The 14,618-nt window shown below is 34.3% G+C and overlaps 1 protein-coding gene across 1 annotated transcript in view; it reads right to left on the bottom strand.

Moving 5' to 3' along the window:
• Positions 1-14,618, bottom strand: part of LOC120779436 (LIM domain-containing protein A) — a 699,457-nt gene that overhangs the window by 215,075 nt on the left and 469,764 nt on the right. The window contains exons 2-3 of the mRNA XM_040111673.1: positions 12,102-12,397; positions 11,027-11,077 (exon numbers count right to left, since the gene is read on the bottom strand). Coding sequence (XP_039967607.1) covers positions 11,027-11,077; positions 12,102-12,397 — 347 coding nt within the window. The remainder of the gene's footprint in view (positions 1-11,026; positions 11,078-12,101; positions 12,398-14,618) is intronic.

Genomic DNA, 14,618 nt, shown 5'->3' with positions numbered 1-14,618 from the left:
TTGACAATTATAACTTTGAAGTTGTAGATAATTTCGTCTATTTAGGAACCAGTATTAACACCACCAACAATGTTAGCCTAGAAATCCAATGCAGGATAACTCTTGCCAACAGGTGCTACTTTGGACTGAGTAGGCAATTGAGAAGTAAAGTCCTCTTTCAACGAACAAAAACCAAACTCTGTAAGTCACTCATTATTCGCGTCCTACTATATGGAGCAGAGCAGAGATAAAGAGATGTCCAACTCTCCGGTCACTGGAAATGTGAGAACCGCTCATCTACCGAGCTTTGACAGTTGGTTGGATTGGGTAGGTTTTGACGTTTTGCAATTGGAATGACTGGAACTGCCAGATCGAAATTATGCCAAAAATATGTGTGAACGGAAGGATTTGTTCCCGTTCAAGATCGCTAATAAAAAATTTAAAATAATAGAAATTAAAGAAAATGCGAAATCTAATATTTCATGAAACATTTTGCATAGTAGAATTATATTTCAATAACAAATCATTAAAAACATCTTCTAATTAGAAACTAACAGGCTTAATTCAATTGAAATATAAAAAGATAGTTGTTTTAATATGCCATAAAATCATAAAAAAGGATTTAAGTACTTTCGCCATATGTTAAAAGTTCAATATATAATAATTTGCAATCGTAATAAATCTTAGGTGTTTTAATTTAAATGACCAAAAATTCTTATTTTCTTCGATCTGGCCACAATGGAAAATGTTATAAAAAACGCTAATTTTGAAATGCTCTCACACTGGAATAAGTCGAGCATCCCATTATCCCTGGTGCAGAGGTTTGGATGATAACAACAACTGATGAGTCGACGTTTTGAGTTTTTAAGAGAAAGGTTCTGTGAAAGATTTATGGTATCGCATTCGATGGAACGATGAGCTGTATGAGGTATACGAAGACATTGACATAATTCAGCGAAATAAAGGACAGCGGCTACGCTGTCTAGGTCATGTTGTCCGAATGGACGAAAATACTCCAGCTCTGAAAGTATTCACTGCGTCGAGTACTACCCGCCGGGGCGCAGAGGAAAAGGAAGACCTCCATTCAGTTGGAAGGACCAGGTGAAGAAAGACTTCGCTTGGAATATCCAATTGGCGCCACATTGCGAAAGGAAGAAACGGCTGGCGCGCTGTTGTTAACTCGACTATAATCGCGTAAGCGGTGTCTACGCCAGTAAAGAAGAAGAAAATTTAAGGAAACTTTTGGAAACAATGTGAAAGCGAATATGTTGTAATGTTGCGAAAACAAATGAAATGGAAAACCAAACAGGTCAATCTAGCAGAAGGACAAATAGTAATTATTAAAGATGAAGAAACTCATCCACCCAAGTGGCCATTATTAAAATTTTTAAAACTCATCCAGGACTTGATGGAAATGTAAGAGTTGTAACTCTAAAATTACAAAATGGCATACTTAAACGGCCCGTTCATAAATTGTGCCCACTGAAAGCAACAAACAGCAGTATAACAGATGACCCAAATCAGGTTACAAGTTTATTGACTTCAAGAATAATAAAAAAACTTCCGACTCATAACGGTCGAGTAAAGTAAATGAATTGATGAGCAACACAACACACAAGCTAAATCATTATACAATACATTAATGATACAGCTAAGCCAAGATCTTCAGTGACTAAGCTGAGAAATAACACAGCAATATATTTGTAACCGATTAGTATATGACATAATAAATTCAGAATGGAATTTAATAGAGTATAATGAATTTGGTACTTATTATGATCGGGTGCATAAGTACAAGACTTTAAAAAGGGGGGAGCCTGGTTTAGAAGCTTCAAAAAATCGGTTTTTTGACGATTTTTTGGGGGGGAAAGAATTAATTGATTAAAGCGAAATTCATAATTGTTAATAATTCTAGTTAAACTAAGAAAATTCCTAAAAAGTCTATACGACGTTTGGGTTTTTTTCTATCCTGCCCGTTATTTAAGAAAAATCGTAAAAATGAAAAACCGAGAAATCGCGCGTCAATATTTTTTCCCCCATATAACTGCTAGACGCTAGGCCACTCTTTCTCCTATAGCTTCCACAATATTTCGAATTCCCATCTATCGGGTGATTTTTTAAGAGCTTGATAACTTTTTTAAAAAAAAAACGCATAAAATTTGCAAAATCTCATCGGTTCTTTATTTGAAACGTTAGATTGGTTCATGACATTTACTTTTTGAAGATAATTTCATTTTAAATGTTGACCGCGGCTGCGTCTTGGGTGGTCCATTCGGAAAGTCAATTTTGGGCAACTTTTTCGAGCATTTCGGCCGGAATAGCCCGAATTTCTTCGGAAATGTTGTCTTCCAAAGCTGGAATAGTTGCTGGCTTATTTCTGTAGACTTTAGACTTGACGTAGCCCCACAAAAAATAGTCTAAAGGCGTTAAATCGCATGATCTTGGTGGCCAACTGCCCATGCATCCCGAAAAATGCACTGTTTGGTGTGGTTTGTACGCTGGTGGAATCATTGGACCGTATTTTTCAAAGATGCTGTTGGACGCAACGTTACGGTGAATGGCGATCGCTATCGTTCGATGCTAACAAACTTTTTGTTGCCAAAAATGGAAGAACTGAACTTGGTTGACATGTGGTTTCAACAAGATGGCGCTACATGCCACACAGCTCGCGATTCTATGGCCATTTTGAGGGAAAACTTCGGAGAACAATTAATGCTCAAGAAATGGACCCGTAAGTTGGCCACCAAGATCATGCGATTTAACGCCTTTAGACTATTTTTGTGGGGCTACGTCAAGTCTAAAGTCTACAGAAATAAGCCAGCAACTATTCCAGCTTTGGAAGACATTATTTCCGAAGAAATTCGGGCTATTCCGGCCGAAATGCTCGAAAAAGTTGCCCAAAATTGGACTTTCCGAATGGACCACCTAAGACGCAGCCGCGGTCAACATTTAAATGAAATTATCTTCAAAAAGTAAATGTCATGAACCAATCTAACGTTTCAAATAAAGAACCGATGAGATTTTGCAAATTTTATGCGTTTTTTTTTTAAAAAAAGTTATCAAGCTCTTAAAAAATCACCCGATATAACTTTGGGGACATATTCTTAGATAATTTTTAAAAAAATTTAAGCAAGCAAAAACAATCTTTTTTTGAAGCTTCTGAAACAGAAAACCTCAATAGACTTGAACATCAATTCAAAATATTGACCCATTACGAAGATGCCTGTATGATGGTTACTGCAGCTTTAAAGAGCAGATATAATAACCTTAAAGTAAATAATAAATTCTTCATGGAAGTACAAAATAGAAAAAGGCGAGCACCGTTTGTGTTCGTTGATTCAATCTACCATATATGATTTAGAATATGGAAGATTAGAAATATTTTCGACAACCAAAAGGATATAGCAAAATTATTTAAAAAAGCAGACAATAAGAGTTGTTTCTACCATAAATATTAAAAAAGAACCAACAGATGAAGTTATCAATATTTTGAAAAAATTAATGAACAACTTAATAAATTTTATAACGAACTAATAAAAAATCAAAATGCTAACTACATGACCTTGATGTTTCAAATATTAACCCTTTGAATAGGATTAGTTATGGACGAATATGAAGAAATTCAAACTTCGTAATCAATTTCCCAATTGACATAAATCATGGTCGCATAAATCCAAAACTATTAAAGGCTTCACAACTTAATGAAGAAATTACATTTATTAGAAACAATCTACAAGTTAATACTACCTGGGTAGCTATCAGGTAATAAATTGAAAGAAATTTATAATCAATGACTGGCTAGTCATAAACATAGAAATGCCCTTAATATCGTATATACCGTCAAACGTATAAAAATTAAATCCACTTCTAATAAAATACAAAAGTAATATGATTATTTCAGAAATAAAAGCAGAATATTTAATATACAAGTTTGATTTGAAACAATATTCGCTTATGTATAAACCAAGTAGATCTAGATAAATGCTCTACCACTCGGAGAACTATTACCAATGCCTTGGGTTTGGAAATCAGCGATTCATGTAAAGTAGCAACTTTAAAATAGTTAGAAAATGAAGAATGTGAATTCAAACCTTCGACAAATGAAAATGTTTCGATTAAGGTTTTTCTCAAAATTTATTAGCTTTACAAATTACACTGGTATTGTCAGATAATTTGTGACATGAAAATTCTTAGGTTTTTCTAATGGAGTTTGATATCCTGAAGTCAAATATGAAAACATAATTTTTCCGTCACCCACAGATATACTGTAACATGTGGCTTAAGATTGTACAATATATAAAATTTCATTATATTGCATCATCTCATATTTTCATACGATTAGGGATTTATCCGGTTTATACCGGTTCTATCTGCTTGTTTGAAGTAAACAGCGTATTTTACGATCATTTTATTTTACAAAATTTATCAGTAGACTAACGGTGTCCGATCGGTTACGTGTTCTATGTTTTGATAACAAAAGGTTTTTGAGTTCACATTCTTTTACGTTTTTAAAATTACTATGTTGAAGATTTGCCAAAATTTACAATGCCTGGGCCAGTGAGTAAATAGTGCCAACAATTTTTGTTATGTGTGCGGAGAACTAACTTTTAACTCGCAAAAACGTAATTTTAATCCGCTTGTGATAAAAGCTTACGAACTGTATTTTGATGTTAAAGATGGGGACCAAAACAAAGCATGAGCTCCTCATATCTGTTGTAAAACTTGTGTAACATGTGAAAGATAACCTAAAGACCATGTTACAGACTGCTATTATAAATATTAAAGGTATTGGACCGAAGTCTAAACATACGGTTAAGTACAGTAATGTACCATCAGCTTTAAAACCTGTCAAACACAGTGAGCAACTTTCTATTCAAAAAACACCAGATTCTTGGAGAATCCACTAGCTCTTCAAGTGATGGTACAGAAACCGCAAAGGAAATTACAACCGATCCTTTACTTGATTTATCAGGATGTTCAACAGTGCCGCATCTAATTTCTCAGGGTCAACTTAATGACTTAGTTCGACATCTAAGCCTTTTAGAATCGCAGTCCGAACTTTTAGCATTAGACTAAAAGGTAGGAACTTTCTCCAAAGTGATATAAATATTACTTTTACAGAAAAAGGCAGAAAGACCTCACAAATTGCTTTCTTTAACAAGGGAATCTAGTATAACTTTTGTTTAACGCACTGAAAACATGATCCACGTGTTTATGGCGTCTATTCATTGATTTCTCTATACTTAGTTTAAAGGCGGTATTGTTTCATAATGGTAACAAATATCCACCTGTGCCCTTAGCTCATGCGGTTCATATGAAGGAATCATATGAGAATATGAGAGTTCTTTTAGAGCACATCCGATATCATGAGTACACTTGGGCGAATATGTGGAGAACTAAAGTAATAGCCCTTATTCTTGGAATGAAACTAGGATATACGAAATATTGTTGCTTCCTTTGCGAATGGGACAGCCGTGCGAGCGATTGTCATTATGTACAGAAGCAGTGGCAAGTACGACAGTCACTCACTCCGGGATAAAAAAGACGTTACCAGTGAACCTCTAGTTGATCCTAGAAAGGTATTACTACCACCTTTGCATATTAAATTGGGTTTAATGAAGAATTTTGTTAAGACAGTGGATAGAAATTGAAGAGGGTTCTTGTATCTGAAACAAAAATTTCCAAGAGTCAGTGAGGCAAAAATTAAGGAGGGAATAGAAGAGAACTAATGAAATATATAACATTTGAGGTAATGCTCAATTAAACTGAAATACGAGCCTGCAGTGCGTTTGTGAAAGCTGACAATTACAAAGATCTTATAACTGAACTACTTACTGTCTATAACAAAATGGGTTGCAACATGTCTCTTAAAACTAACATTCCGGGCTTCCATCTGGATTTTTTCTCCGAAAATTTAGAGGCCGTAAGTGACGAGTGGGGAACGGTTCCACCAAAACATTTGGACTAAGGAGAAATTGTACCAAGGCAAGTGGAGTGCCAGTTTGCTGGTCGATTACTGCTGAACATTGTTAAACAAAATATCGACAGTAACATTTTAAGGTACTCTTTAGTTAATAAAATAAAATACTGCAATAATATATCTATCGCTGTTCTTTTTAAACAAAAATCCTCATAGCAAAAAACCTATAGGTGATAGAAGAAATCTGTAGACATTTTCTGCATTTTTGGCAATTTTTACATAATAAACACGTTGTTCTGTTCATGTCAAAAAAAAACAAGTGGATTTTTGTTTACCAGTGTAATTAATGATATTCTTGAAAACAAGAAGCGAGCGGATCCGCGGTATAAGCTAGTATATTTATAAAATTGCATGAAAGTATTGTCTCGTATATACCTTTGCGATTTTTTAATGCAATTTATTGGACAATTTTCCTTAAAAATTATTTGGTTTAACACTAAATATGAATGACCTCTACAACAAGAATAATAGAATTGGTCTAAACCTCTTAATATAAACAATTTCGTGTTGACGTTTTCCCCATCAACTCAATGTACTGAATTTATCTTTTCCGTTCAGTTTAAATCACACAGTTCTTATTTAAGGATTATTTTAAAATAAGTTTGCTTGACGTGATTAAAATATGTATGTTGAATGCTTAATGATCTCTAAGTATATATATACTAGGGTGCTTCAAAAAAAATTTTTGAATTTTTTTTTTCAACTCTTAGTGATTGACAAACAAAAAATCATCCTTCAAGCCAGGCGCTGTAGCTTAATCCTAAGGCTACGCTATTTTTCTTTTAGGTTCCCATACATTTAACATAGGAATTTTCGTTTTTTCATTCAAACTAAAATTTCACCAACTAATTTTCGTTTCTCAAAAATAACCATCATATATTCAGAAAGTTCACTTTTCAAATTTTGAAAATTTCTGCGACAAAGTTTGATTATCTCAACTAGGCGATTGTAACATGTTCAGGCCGACACTTAATCACACCATTTCGGCTGTTGAATGGATTATCCCACTAATCTTAAAAATTAATCAAGATTTCGCCATACAAAAATGACAGTTCCAAATCACTTTATTGAAATGATTTGAAACTGATCCACGCTAAATCTCTCTGTGCGACTCTGATTTTGCGCAATCTACTTGTCAGCACTGGAAATCTGTTACATTATCACAGCTGATTTAGACACTACAAAGGGAAAAAAATGTAAAAAAACAAATTTTTTTTAAAGCAATGTATCTAATTTCATCTGAAAATCGACTTAACAAATGAAAAAAATGCATCCATTATTTCTGTTATATGGAAAATATTAAAAAAACCGTCTTTTTACTTCAAAATACTATATGACAATCTTTTCTTTTGGTAAATATTGAGCGATGTGAATTCTTGAATGACAATAACAGCTGTTTTTTGATCTTTCTAACGGCAGTGAGAACACTGTTGGGTTATGAAATGCTTAAATATAATCTAATCTTTTAAATTTTCGGTCTGAACATGGTATCGGGTGATTTTTTAAGAGCTTGATAACTTTTTTTTAAAAAAAACGCATAAAATTTGCAAAATCTCATCGGTTCTTTATTTGAAACGTTAGATTGGTTCATGACATTTACTTTTTGAAGATAATTTCATTTAAATGTTGACTCATGTGGTTTCAACAAGATGAAGCGCTTTACATGCCACACAGCTCGCGATTCTATGGCCATTTTGAGGGAAAACTTCGGAGAACAATTCATCTCAAGAAATGGACCCGTAAGTTGGCCACCAAGATCATGCGATTTAACGCCTTGAGACTATTTTTTGTGGGGCTACGTCAAGTCTAAAGTCTACAGAAATAAGCCAGCAACTATTCCAGCTTTGGAAGACAACATTTTCCGAAGAAATTCGGGCTATTCCGGCCGAAATGTTCGAAAAAAGTTGCCCAAAATTGGACTTTCCGAATGGACCACCTAAGACGCAGCCGCGGTCAACATTTAAATGAAATTATCTTCAAAAAGTAAATGTCATGAACCAATCTAACGTTTCAAATAAAGAACCGATGAGATTTTGCAAATTTTATGCGTTTTTTTTTTTTAAAAAGTTATCAAGCTCTTAAAAAATCACCCGATATTAAACACATAATGTATACTATACTCGTATGAGCACATTGTCTTGTTTTCGTTTTTATATTTTTTCAGGTTAAAGTTAAAATTATTGATGAAATATCGTTATAAAAACTAAATAAATACGAAAAGTGGACATTTTATGTTTTCTTTTTTAATTGAATAGGTCGTCCAATTAAGCGGTTTTTTATATTCTAAAGCAGTCTTTCCCAAAGTGGGCGATAACCTACCTTGTGGGCGCTGCAGGTGTCAAGGGGGCGGTAAGATACCCAGAAAGAAAATGGGGGCGTTGTGTAGAGGCCTGGGGAGTGATTTGTAATTTTATTTAGCTAGAAGGCCTCTTAGACAACTACTGCATGAGCTCTCGACTCTCAACAACAACTTGTGAACATCAACTAATATAAATTAAAAGATTGCTCAAACTCGGATCTATACTTCTCTCCGCGTAGTTCATATATCTGTTCTATTTTACTGAACATAGGAAAAAATTAAAATCATGTCAATCGGTCGCTCCGTTTCACAATGAAAGTAGACATAAACAAACAAATAAAAAGGCAACAGACACACTTTCGCATTTTAACAGTTATTAGTACTCGTAGATATCTATCATATTTTAACAAGTTTTTGTTAAATAACTCAAATTGTGCATTCCCGTATCAATCGGCTGGTTCATTGAATACTTGTTCGGACTTGTTGTGCACGATTGAGCGTCGAAGGAGATAAACGAGTTAATGCATGTTTGTTTTATTCCTGTCGGTGGGTGCTGCTTAAGCATTCCTATATAAACAATGTAATATTTATTTTATTTTCATTTGTGGTTTTGCGCGCAATAGATGAGCAGCACTTACGCCTCCTTTACACTACTCGCGAAATTGAACGTATTTCTCAAAGCAAAACAATGTCGGAAGTAAACAGGAAGAGACGGCAATATTGTGCGGAATATATTAAATTCGGATTCATTGAAAATCCCACAAACCCATCGTCGCCTTTGTATCTTCTATGTCTAAAAACATTTTCGGATGAAGCCTTCAAGACTGCAAGATCATTTCAATAAAATGCATCCAGATAAGAAAGACTAGAATGTAGCATATTTTCAAGACCTAGAGAAGAAGCATAATACTCAACCAAGTGTAGCAAAACTACTTTCGGCGGCTGCTAAGAAAAATGACGACGGACTTCGAGCTTCGTACAATAACTCTTTGTTAATTGCTCAAAAAGGCAAACCACATAACATCGGAAAAGAGTTAATATTGCCGGCAATAAATGAAGTAATAACTACTATGCTTCATAAACCGGCCGCAGATATTATCCGAAAAATTCCTTTGAGTAATAATTCTGTGGAAAGACGAATTGATGAAATGGCTGAAAGCATTAAAGAATCATTGTACGATCACCTGAGGTCAAGTCAATTTTCAATTCAGCTCGATGAGTCCACTTACCCACTAATGAAGCATTGTTTTTGTCTTACGTGAGTTTTATTAAAGATGAGAAAATATGTGAAGAACTATTATTTACTAGAAATTTAGAGACCGATACAAAAAGCGAAACCATATTCAATATATTGGAAAAGCTTTGCGATGAGAAAGAGATTCCTTTGAAAAATATTATTTTAGTTGCTACGGATGATGCTCCGGCTATGACAGCGTGCCATAAAGGCTTCATAGCGTACTTAAAAAATGTCCTTGGTGTACATTGCGTTATTCATAGACAACATTTAGTTGCTAGAAACTTAAGTGAAAAACTATTTCAATTACTGCAATATGTCATCAAAGCAGTCAGTAAGATCCGCAACAGCTCTTTGAATGATAGATTATTTCATCAGCTTTGTGTTACTAATGACGAGGATTTCAATCGTTTGTTGTTTCATACTGAAGTTCGTTGGCTATCAAGAGGCAATTGTCTGACTCGATTTTACAACCTGTTTGACTCTGTTATAGAGTTCTTGGAAACTAAAGATACAGAATTGCAAGACAAGCTCATAACATCAAAGAATGATATAGCTTACATGACAGACCTGTATAAATTGTTCAACGACATGAATCTCCAACTGCAAGGCGATAAACTAAATTTAATTAAAACAAAAAACGTCGTTGCTGCTTTCGCAGCCAAACTACTTCTACACAAAAAGAATCTGGGCAGACGCGAGTTTCACAATTTTCCGAATTTATCACTATCATGCAGTAACGGCGAATTGTTTGCCTACTGCCAACACTTGGAAAACCTCCACATTGACTTCACCGAACGATACCAGGACATTTTGAACTTGGAAATACCAGACTGGGTGTTGGATCTGTATTCAAATGTCAACACAGCAATGTCACCTCAGCTGGAAGAAGAACTTATAGAATTCACAACAAACGAGGAAATAAAATCAAGTTCAAAAATGGCTACCAAGAATTTTGGCTACAAAAACTGATCCCGCAATTGTACCCTGGATTGTGGTCAATCGTTCAACGATTCTTTGCTTCTTACGGAACTTGGCGACTTGCGACTGTTCTTGAGTAAATTAGAACCTGAATTAACAAACGTATTAAACAGCATCAGATTCATCCTTCACATTAGTTTTTATATATGGATCGATTATTATAGTTTTATTTTTAATAAAAGATTCTCTGTTTTAATACTATAAAGTTGTGTTTCAATAATCATTCTTATTGGCAGGTGGAGCCCGTAAGAGTTAACTTGAGACCTAAGCGCCGTTGTATGTTACCTACTGCGCTCAGGTTTCAAGCTGCGGGTTGTAGTAAAAGTTTCGTTTAGAATTCTCCGTTAATATACATATATACGAGTAGGTCACAATAATTAATTAATTTAATTTGAAGTTATAGTGGTTTTTAAATAGGTGAAAAAATGGGGGCGCTAAAAAAATATTTATTCTCAAATTGGGCAGTGGACAAAATAAGTTTGGGAACCACTGTTCTAAAGGTTACTTAATTCGTACTTGTAGTAGTATGGTGTATTTATTATGTTGAGCGTACCTGTGAGGAACTTCCATTATTGTAAATATCGATGCTACTATTATAGTCAGTCTGTGTAATGTAAAGAGAATAGATTTAGGTTAAGCATTGTTAAATATATGAAACCACAATTAGTTATCATTTAATTCCTTATTTTAGAAGCGTAAGAAAATTTAAAACATATAGTTCCTTATTCTAAAGAAACCTTTAAGGGGCTATACCAGTGTGACACTTTCAAAAAATTTCTTTTTCGATAGTTTATATATTCAAAAATATCCTGTGAAATTGGCGAGGTCATACCTTCAATTATTTTTGAATGGCTGCAAACATATATACATAAGTGAAACTTTAAACGCGTTTTTCTCGAAACGACAGTTTTCAAAATTGCTGACATTATAGAGGTCATACCTTCAATTGTTTTTGAATGGCTGCAAACATATATACATAAGTGAAACTTTAAACGCGTTTTTCTCGAAACGACATTTTTCAAAATTGCTGACATTATAGAGGTCATACCTTCAATTGTTTTTGAATGGCTGCAAACATATATACATAAGTGAAACTTTAAACGCGTTTTTCTCGAAACGACATTTTTCAAAATTGCTGACATTATAACTCAACGAGAAATTGACCGATCGACTTCAAATTAAAACTGGATATAGTTGAATACATTTGTTATACAATAGACTACGATCTTTTTGATTGGTTGAAAATTGTCAATTTGGCATTAAAAAAACCACCATTTTTTTTAGTAAAAAAAACGATTTTTTTTTTTCAAAATTACGCCATTTTCTTAATTTTTGATATTTTTCAAAGATCGTAGTTCATTGTATAGAAAATATATTTAAGTTTAATAAACATTTTGATTTTTTTTGATTCAGCTACTCATTCGACCGGAATCATGCCAGCAGTTGAGCCACTTTTTTTTCGGCACTAAAAATATACTTTATTACGTTCATAGAACGTCGAAACATTCAATCTAGTGCTTTCTTTTAAAAAAATTTACGAAAATCGCCTAATTTTTCATGCGTCATACTGGTATAGCCCCTTAATGTTGTATATGTTTTAATATGCTCACATTAGTTAATTATCTTACCTGTAATGTTGTACAATATGAATTGAAGTCATTGCTGCAAGTAACATTCATATATGGTCCACAAAGATCGTGAATGTTGGAATCATTACAATTAACTTTTGATTCATGGTTTTTTACATAGCAAGGATGAAAGGTTTTTTTAAACACAGTCGTTGCTTTCCTTAATTCACTATAAGATGAACTAACAGGACTAGGAGGTGGCAGTATTTCCTCCGGCTGGTGGTTTGAACACTCCAAGGTACCCTCAATTACGTCGATGGAAAGTTCATGTGATTGTGGTACATCCACTACACTGTCTGTACAGATATATAAAAAAATAGATATATGCACAGATTAGAACCTTATACATGTATACTTAATACTAACTTTTAATTTTAACTAAGTCAAAAGACAATATCGTAAATGGTTTTATACTCTTGCAACCAGTTGCTACAGAGCATTATAATTTTGTTTGCCTAACGGTTGTACGTATCACCTAAAACTAATCGAGGTAGATATAGGGTTTTGTCTGCCTGTCCGTCCGTCCATCCATGCAAGCTGAAACTTGAGTAAAAATTGAGATATCTTGTATCTGTATACCTAGTATACAGGTTCCTTAGTATAGATGGGCGTAATCAAAGCCTTGCCACGCCCACAAATCGCCATTAACCGAAAACCTATTAAGTGTCATAACTAAGGACTTAATTAAGATATAAAACTGTAATTTGGCACAGAGGATCGCTGTAGCAATGGGCACCTGTGGGAAACATTTTTTTAAAAAGTTGGCGTGGACCTAACTAAAAAGTGCACGTACCTCATATACTACTTAAACTACAACAACCAAATTCACCCAGCACCAATATTATAAGAACTTCTACCGCCAGTGTGAAAATTAAATCGGAGGATAAGTCCGCTCACTCACCATATAACGGTACTATTAAAAACTACTAAAGGCACAATAATCAATAACTAAATACGCCAGAGGCATTGAATTTTACCACCGAGCTGGTATGAGAGAGCTTTATGAAAGCCGGTGCAGAAATTAGACGATCGGCGTAGCACTACCCACTTTTTGGAGAAATCCCATATATCCTCCAGATATCTGTAAGGAACTGTAATGCAATGCTATTTTAAGAAGATAAATTCTTTACTTGTTTCAAGAATAACTAAGGCAAGTTTTAAAAATAAATCGATAATTAGGCAGTATTCAATCTTACTCAGCATCTTCTGTGACTAAAACATGAAATACCTAATTAAGCGATGGCTTTTTGTCTTTCTTCAACAGTCTCTTTGGCATAAATTTTCCATAATTGCTATCATTTATGTACTTTAGTAATCTTTCAAGACAATAATATTTACCGCTATGTAAACCTTTTTCAGAATTGTTTGGAGCATTTATAAACAGAGATGCTTGGTGGTGTTATATTTTGAGCGAACAACTTACACATGTTGACGGCCACAACTTCTATATCGAACATTTTATGTAATCCTTCACAGTTACATGGAGATTTACTTTTCAACCTTGATCATTCAAGTTCCTTAATTCGAATACCGACTAAGTGCCACATTAGCTTGTCAAGCAGCAAAGAGTCGACAAACCTGATATATCATCTATACAGTCTTGCATCTTATGAACGTTCGATGCCCAATTCAGAATTAGTGGCAACATTCATATCTCAGTAGTTCCATAGTTGTATTTTGCTAAAAATTGTATAGATATTGGATTAATTACGTGTTCGCCATCTGAACCGAAATTAATACGAACGGACGGGATGTCCTCCGCATATACTTCATTCCTGCGAAAATTTGGACAGCCAATTTTTGTGATAGAGCCCATGCTACCATTTTGACACCTCAAGGTTCAATCTTAATGTGACTTTGGCTCATCCAAATATTTTCAAAACATTAGGAAGACCTCCTGTTTTATTTATATTATAAATATTACATAATTTAAGTCCGTATTACCCAAATATCGTACAGCAGCATTGAGTAGGTCTTGGTTACTTAGGGCAATAAGCATATTTATAAATGTCGTGTTTCCTTATTCAACCAGTCGGAATTGTCAAGTCTCCTGGCCATCTTGACGTGGAAAACTGAATCGGCATCTTAGAGAGGTATTATATTTAGTACAAGTTTTAATATGCCGATGAATTTGACATTGTTTAACTCTCTGATGCAGCTCTGGGTTTTCTTCTTCGGTAGGCACTCTACAGCAACAGTTAAGATCGAGAAGAAGTTTCTTTTCTTCCGAATCAAACTCTGGATGATCTTCGATCCAAATCAACATATGAAGGTGAGGACTGCCCCGATTTGAGAATTTAACGCCACCAATGGCCTTGTACCGAATACTTCGAAAGCTTCCTGAACTTAATTGCCCAAAATCGCGGCTTTATTTTAAAATTTTAATAAGTGGAATATTGAGTGAGATCAAACTTTGCTCTGCTTGTGATAGCCACGCAATCACTTCAGAAATGGAGCCGGGATCCAGATTGTTCCAATATGACTTTGATGGTGCAATATTTTTCTTAGAAGAAAATG

Source organism: Bactrocera tryoni, unplaced genomic scaffold (assembly GCF_016617805.1).
Source record: "Bactrocera tryoni isolate S06 unplaced genomic scaffold, CSIRO_BtryS06_freeze2 scaffold_11, whole genome shotgun sequence".
In the NCBI taxonomy this organism is placed as follows: domain Eukaryota; kingdom Metazoa; phylum Arthropoda; class Insecta; order Diptera; family Tephritidae; genus Bactrocera; species Bactrocera tryoni.
The sequence above is the reverse complement of the archived record's forward strand: the minus strand, read 5'-3'. Positions and strand labels throughout refer to the sequence as shown.